The sequence below is a fragment of the Rhea americana genome, unplaced genomic scaffold (genome assembly GCF_003343005.1).
Source record: "Rhea americana isolate MKP2758 unplaced genomic scaffold, rheAme1 scaffold_276, whole genome shotgun sequence".
Lineage (NCBI taxonomy): Eukaryota > Metazoa > Chordata > Aves > Rheiformes > Rheidae > Rhea > Rhea americana.
In genome coordinates this window covers 813,292-821,078 of record NW_028186397.1, presented here as the reverse complement: position 1 = coordinate 821,078, position 7,787 = coordinate 813,292, and the positions used below count along the sequence as shown (strand labels likewise).

The 7,787-nt window shown below is 39.7% G+C and overlaps 1 protein-coding gene across 1 annotated transcript; it reads right to left on the bottom strand.

Annotated features, from left to right (window-relative positions):
* Window positions 1-2,951: 2,951 nt before the first annotated feature.
* On the bottom strand, window positions 2,952-7,781 carry PNO1 (partner of NOB1 homolog). Its single transcript, XM_085308446.1, has 7 exons — window positions 7,545-7,781; window positions 7,278-7,427; window positions 6,067-6,150; window positions 5,327-5,387; window positions 4,385-4,502; window positions 3,901-3,971; window positions 2,952-3,307 (listed from the first exon to the last, which is right to left on the bottom strand). Exons 1-7 carry the CDS (start codon window positions 7,725-7,727, stop codon window positions 3,240-3,242), a joined length of 735 nt encoding a protein of 244 aa, XP_085164572.1. The 5' UTR covers window positions 7,728-7,781; the 3' UTR covers window positions 2,952-3,239.
* Between the last annotated feature and the right edge of the window lie 6 nt (window positions 7,782-7,787).

Here is a 7,787-nt window from a genome sequence, read left to right as displayed (position 1 = left end):
TTTTTTTTTGTAACACAGGAGACGAAGTTTATTTATACCTGTTAATATATTTACCAGGGACTGTGTCTCTTTGCTGAATAACCTAGTACAGTTCTACTTAATATGAGAATATAGTTTAATGCTACTGCCAAGAACTAGCCCTTGTGTGTGTGTATAGCAACTGCAGAATGCTTCTGTGGCCACTATATTTTGTCACTTAGTAACTAGGAGCAGTTACAGCTGTCCCTAAGTAAATGTAAACCTGCTATTCTGGATTCATTTTAGATACAGCTGCTGCTCATAATATTAGATGCCTTCATAATTTTCTCGTGTGCTTCATTTAATGAAATTAGGATTGACATTAACTGCAGGATTCCGATCTACTTATTTTATGTAGTACTTAGTGAGATTATAAAATGCTCTTGCCACTAAATTCTGTTGTTTCAACCATGATAGTTCCCCTCTGCATTTAAAGAATACTACAAGTAGCATAAATAACTGGTAATATTTTATATATATGTATATAGGATTCATACAGGGGGAAAATCTTGTTAACCTACACCGTAGAGGAAGAAAACTTCACACTATCTAAATTTATACCTCTTGCAGTTCTCCAGTTTGCCTGGAGAGTTTTTCTTTTCTAGATTTGTCCATATCATAATTTGTAATGGATGGTAACTTGATATATATGTGTGATATAAAAGTAGTGAGCCATGTTTTATGACTTTATATCATCCCTTCCCTTTTCTGCAATGGTACTATTGGCTGGAAGAAAAACATTTGCTAGATTATTATTTTTTTTAGGACAGTACACCTTTCCTGTATAGTAGTTTTTCTATTAAAAAATTGTTTTATAATCAGCAGTGGAAAGTGCAGGTTTTCTGAACCTACTGAAATCGAGCACCTGTCCGCCATAGCTGTTCCTTCAACTGAGTGCTGCACATCATGGGCTCTGTCTGTGAGAGAGAAATCCAGGTGCTTGGTGTCCTTGCATGACATGAAGTTTTGCATGTAGATCGATTTGAAATGTTCCTCTTGTTTACATAATTTGCATAATTTAAAAGGATAATGTTGCCAAACTTTGGTAAATGTTAATGTTCAAAACAAAAATCTCCACTACATGTAACTTTCTTCCTCTGGATCAGTACGTGGCTTATCCCAGCCAGTGGTTGTATCTGTTCCAGTGTCAACTGCCATGTGCTCTGCTTCAAGGGGGAAACTAGTCTTTTGTGAATTTTTTGTACATAAGTATTTGTTACAAACATTTTAGCAAATGCTTTCAATTTCTCTTAACTTGCTTGTGCATATCTTGGCTGGCATTATAGAAAATAGTGCTAATGTTATTTCCTTAAGGGGGTTGGAAGGGGAGGGGTGAGGTTTTTGTTTGTTTTTTTCTTTCCTTTCCTTTTTTTTTTTTTTTTAGTTTGGGGAAAATGATTTATGTTGAATGTTCAGTTTTTCCTCTGCATGCTACATCATATGTTGTGGGAACTGTAAGAACCTTCATACTATATGAATACAAAATAAAATATTTGAACCTTGGCTGGAGGTCTGTTTACCTAGACTTTTTTTAAAACTTAAGTTTACTGTTTTTAGTTTTTATCCCATCTTATTTAAGTTCTAAAGATTTATTTAGTGTTTCAAGACTCCCATTTTCATTTTTAAAGGTATATTTGATTCTCTATTCGTTAAATGTCCAGTTTGGACAAAAGCTTCTTAAAATGCTACCAGCCAACCATAACCTGGATGGAGAATGAGAGGCAGTTTCTTTCTCTGCAGGTGAAAACAATCCATGTGGTAGAAATACTTCCTTCTGTAACTGCAGCCTGGGAACCCTTTGCTTTTGTTCTCTCTATATTGCCTCTGTTGTTTCACAGGTCCCAGAAAGGAGCATATAAGAGTTGTTTTGGCCTTCTGCATGCTGTCTCCCCTTCTGTAGCAGTTTTTGGTCAGTGTACACCTACTTTCAGGAAAAGGATTAGCTTTCATACACCCTTACCTTAGTTTTCTCCTTTAACAGTCTTTCAAGCTAATGGAGATGATGTAACATAGATCTTTGTTCTTTAGTTGCTTAAGGTGTTAGGTGCACAGCTTTAACTCGAGCTGCTTAATGAGGAAGCTTTCTTGTCTACAGAGCTTGGGCTTCTGAGATCTGTATGCTAAGATAGATAAGCACCAGTCTTAAATCTCTTAGTGGTTGAAGATTTGAATGAATTTGGCTATAAAAATGCTCCAAGCTATGAAGTGCACTACTGAGCCAAACCTTAGAGAGGCTTATAGTGATTACTCAATTTGCTACTGTTTTTCATAATGTTTCAGTTTGTTTTGTTTCACTATTTTGGAAGAGCCTTATTGTTTAAGTCCAAGTAGGACTTCTACTGCAGGTTCCATGATTTTCCCCTGCTTTTGCATGCAGTGCTCTATGAGGGTGGAGATGGCAGCACTTGCCTGTGTTTGTGCTCCTGCTGCGCAGCCTCAGATGGTGCCCAGCACCACCAAGTACTTGCCCTGGATGTTCTCAGCTTTCCTGGTGGAAAGGAGACTGGTGAGAGATCAAAATAAAATCTAATCTAATCTAGGACCATCTTCCAGGATTAAGTTCAAGTGTACTATTTACCCCTTTATCATCTTTTCCTCCTTTACTTTTTTGTAATAGTTCCATGGCACCAGCAGCAGACTTCGTGAGTCCAGTTCCTTGGGTATGTGCTCAGAAGAGGGATACCTATTGACAGGATGGTCTTGTCCTCGAGTTTTTGGGCAGCCTGCCAGTAACCATTTCAAATTTCACTTTTTTCTTTTTTTTGTAAAGAAAGGTATTGATCCATGACTACGTTAACTTTTTTAGGCTCTACAAAGCCTTCTCAAAGGCCTTCTGAAGTCCTGATAGCAGTGCCTGAATAGTTTAAGATTCAGAAAATCTGTTGAAGTTTTCTGTTTTGAGGATAAGTTTAAGAAGAATGAGTCAACCCTGCTTCTGATATGGACACAGCCACTTTAAAAGACTTTAATACCTATACACAAGGAAGAATGACTTAAGTATTTTAAGTCAGGTAGTATGTCTGAAGAAGATCTGGACTGCACAAGTAGTCCTGGTTTCTTTTGGGCTCCAAATCAAGCACAAGATGAAGCAGGTACTTGTGGAACTCCAGGCCTCCATTAAATACATCTCACGTATACAGAGCTCAAGACTCCCTGCCACAGTCCTTGGACCAGCAGCACTTCTGCATCTTGGACTCTTGGTGCAGCAGCACTTCTGCATCTCAGAATCTTTCAGCTGCTCTGCTCGCCACAGCCCTAATATTGCCATAAACTTTGGATGGAGGACTGCCTGCAGAAGAAGAAATACAAAATCATTCAGCAAACAAGATGTCGTGCGTTACAGGAATGGAAGCTTTGCTCTCCTGCTTACGTCTGTACCAGCATGGAGAAGGGGTGAGAAGGATGCTCAGGATTAGCCACCCTGTCTGTTCCTGCAAGCAGCAGCTCAGATCGCCGCTATGAGCGGGGGCTACTGAGGTTTGTTCCTGACCCGCAGCATAGGGGGCTGTGACGCACTGAAGACCTCGTGGCGCAGAGCTGAGCTGGCAGCTGCACTGCAAGAGAGTGCTTCTGTAGAGTACCCCCTCGCCTTTCTCATCCCCACTGGGGTTTCTCTGTGGTGCTGATGGATCCCCCAGGGAGCGAGTGCATGAAGCTGAAAATCTCTTCCAGCATGAGGAGGGTGCTGGAGCCAGAAACTAAGCCCCAGGGGGAAGGAGAGGAACAGAGCAGGAGAACCAGCACCGCGCTCCCTTCTTCCCCCCTGCTCCAATTGCGTACGTTGGTAAACTGGGGCAAAAGCTGAGACCCAAATAAAGCAGTCTGTCATTACATGAAAATAGATTTTAGCAGTTTGAGAGAAAGTTAGGTAACAGGACTTACCTAAAATTAGATTGCATATTGCTGTTCGTGCCATTTTTATGTTCTGAAAAGATCCTAAAATATGAATTTTCCTGCAAAATAGCAGCCAAAGGAGCATTAGTTACTGGAGAGGGGAAAAAAGACTCAATCATTATAGTTAACAGGGAACTCAAGTTAGAGGTGAGCAAGGACCTTAAAGTCAGCGTACAAATTATTTTTCTAGGGTTGTAATTAGAAAAAAAAAACTCATGAGTTAGAAGCTTCTTTTTTTAAGTACTAAACTAGATTTTACAATTTCCAAATTTAACAGTATAGCAGCTTTAGGGAAAGAAGTATTACACATCGGGAAGTATTCAAATAGCATTCATTAAATACAACTCTTAAATGATTTGTCCTACTACTGCTCTAAAGGAATTCCCCAAAATTCAGGTTATTCTTGGTTCCTAGAGATCAAAGAGATTACCTTAGGAACTGTGCTCTGTCTAGGAGGAAAGTCTGTACTTACGTGTCAGCGAGAACTATTCGTGTTCTTGTTACGTTTTCTATAGTGAATTTGGTTTTTCCACCTTTCCCTGCTATTCTCCCTATTGCTCTTGACAGATGATCTCCTTTCAAAGGTTTGACTAAAAGGAGAATAAACACAGTAAAACATCAAATGTATTTCTGTAACACTTCCTTTGTGCAAGTTACTGAAATAGCAGAATTGAATGTACTAAAGCAACATTACTATAGGTGAAATATATATGTGCATGCACACATTTATATTCACCTATAGCAATATAGGTGAAAAACATCTAACTATATGTGGCCACAGTGTCTCTGGTATCAGAGAGAAATTCTCACACAGAACTATAATGGAAGGTGTTCTTTTCACTACCAGGCAGTTAAGATTGAGGAATGAAACAAAGCAACAGTACAGAGAATTAACATAAGTAGAAATGAAATGAGTTAGATTTAGGCACTGCTGTCTTGTGGTATGCTCCCAGGAGTCCCAGTAATATATTAAACAGTGTTTGTGGTATCTACTACTCTTCTCAGATACTGGGAGAAGCAGAGCCCAATACACCATTTCAGCATAAACAAACAAATCTATTCCCCAAAACACCACAACACCTTTTAAGTTTAAAGAACAGTTTTCTATGATGGGCAAAACTAATTCTATCAGACAATTAATTTGGCAAAGGTGATATGCTTCTAAGAAAGCAGCTTGGGGGAGAGAGGTTGCTAGGTCATCTTTGTAAGATGGCCTAACCTTTGAATCCTCATGYACCTAGGCTATAATCCACTGTTGTGCATAAATGACACGAGCAGAGTGAGCTGCTTTCTTGTGGTGTCACTGACTATGAAGGAGCTACTTCATTTTGGGGGGAGGGAAGAGTGGGGGGAAAAAAAAGTATTTACAGATGATAAACCCAACTGCTAGAATACCACAGCAGAAAATACTTACCATCTGTAACTTCAAAGGATTCTAGAAAAAGATCGTCTAATCTGATCAGAGCAAGAGCATCCTAAAATGTTAACAGATTAGTTATCAGTAAGCTTGTTACAGTACCACAACACACAGAATTGCGAGAGTGTATTTTGTTTTTTTATATATATAAAAAGAAAATCAATAATATTTCCTCATTTAATGTGTGAAATGATAGCTGACAAAAACTAGTCCAGCTTGTTCAATAGCAATGTAAACTTATATTTCTATATAGAGAACACCGCAAACACCATTCTCCCAGAGTCTACTTAAGCTGGTAAAGTCAGAGCAAGTGCACTTCAAAAAGTGTTTCTGTTCTCAGCAAGTAAAGTTTGAGCTTTGAACAGAGTAACAGCTATTGGCCTGGACTAAACCAAAAGGAACAATCTCTGCATGTACAGAGTAGCTCCAAGGCAGTTTATCACTTCATGTTTACTTCTCATATATCACAAGATATTTCTTCCATTTCATAAATTTAAAGAACAATACCACTGGCTGTAAGATATGTGCTGTTTGAGGATTACTTTTTTATTCTGAACTAATTTAAAAAAATAGATTTCCACTCATTCACAATTTCAAATAAGCTTTTTTTTTTTTTTTTTTTTAAGAAAACCATTTATATATTGTTTTATTATATCTTACTGTAATTTGCAGAAAGGCCGAAGATTTAAAGCAAACGGATTCAAGCAACTCTCAGAACTAGTTGTTGGAAGACTCACCTCAACTTGAAACCCGAGTATGAATGCTTTCACAAAGTCAGCTGCTTTTGTTAGAGCACTTATATCCTTTGTCTCTTGACAAGTCTGCAGGACAAAATGTTATATTTGCAAATTAAGACCATTCAGAGTAAGATCACGACTTGAAAAAAAATCTGAGAAGAAAGCTAATCACAGAAAGCTGCATCCAGGCAATACTCTTTCTGTATTGCCTTTCACTGAAACGCCTGAATATACTTTGTGCTTTCTTGCTATGTTGACCCTCAACCACAAGTTATTCTGCAAAATTGCAGGGCCATTCCTGCTCGACCCTAACTTCTCCCAGTTATTTCTAGAAAAGTGTAAATAAGGCATAGTTATACATTGGCCTCAGCCTGTTGTCAATAATGTTTCCCCCCACACATACTCTTGTAGCCACCACCACAATTACAGTAAGATTGTTGTTGTTTAAAGTTAGGAAGCAAAATCACTGTTGGTATTGTTGGTATCTTCTCATTCATTTGAAAATATACATTAATATTGCTAACACAATTACTTATATCAGAAACAGCACAAGCTTCAGATATACAGTTGGAAATAACTAGTCTGCGTACGAATTAATAAGAATACATGAGAAAGTTTACAAGATTTACAATTACATATTGGCATCTATACTCTGAAATATTTCAGGGCAACCCACTAAAGAAAAATTCCYCCCCCCCAAAAAAACAAAAAACAAAAGACATTTTGTGATCAAAAGACATCAGACATTTTAGTGGCTCCCTAAAAAACCTCTACGAACATGTAACAGCTCCTTAAATATCTAGTAGCCTTAAGTACCCGCAAAACATTGCGCTCTAAAATCATTTCTGTCACACAAACCAATATTCTTCTCTTAATTCTAAAATAAAGTTGCCTTCTATAAAACCAGAAAAAAGGAGTTTATGCAGGCCATCTCTAGAAGAGGTAGACTATTACATTTTACTTGCATCAACTGCTTGCTTCTAAGCAGTAAGTGCCAAATTTCATTTTGATCTCAAGTTTTTCTGTTAGGTGAAATAACTTATTTGCTATTTTTCCAAGTATTATCTGAGATCTAGAGTGCTTCACACAAGGTCTTTAATGAACAAAACAGGAAAGCTTTAGGAGGAGAGACACTGTATTTTAAATATTAGTCGATCAGAAATGATGTAAAACTTCCCCCGAAAAACAGCTGGAGAAAGAACTCTCTTTACCTTGATTTCAACGTTTCTTGTTTTTAAATTAAACCGGATTTGAAGCTGCAAGTGTTCCACGACAGGCGTGAATATTTTCATCCAGTTCTCCTTCAGCGGAGTATACCTGTTAGCCGGCACAGGAATCTTCCTGATCTCCTCATTTCCAACCTAGCGAGAGAAGAAAAGGAAGAAACGCGAAGCCGTTGGTACGTGCTAAAAACGCAGCGCAGCAAAAACAYCGCTTGTCGCCTCGGCCTCTTCCCCTTCGAGAGGGGCCCCGCGCACCCGCAGCGCCTCGGCGGCCACGGGCGGGAACGCGGGCCTCTTGCCGGGCCGCGGCCCCGCCGTGTCCATCGCCGCCGTCTCCTCGCCGCCGCCGGCCGCCCGCCGCTTCCGCCGGCTCCGCTTGGACGAGACGCTGGTGAAGCCGCTCTCGGCGGCCGCCGCCGCCGCCTCCTCCGTCTCCATGGCGACGCGAGCCGTTGCGGGCGGCCCGGCGCGCGCTCCAACGGCTGCCGCGCTGCCTCC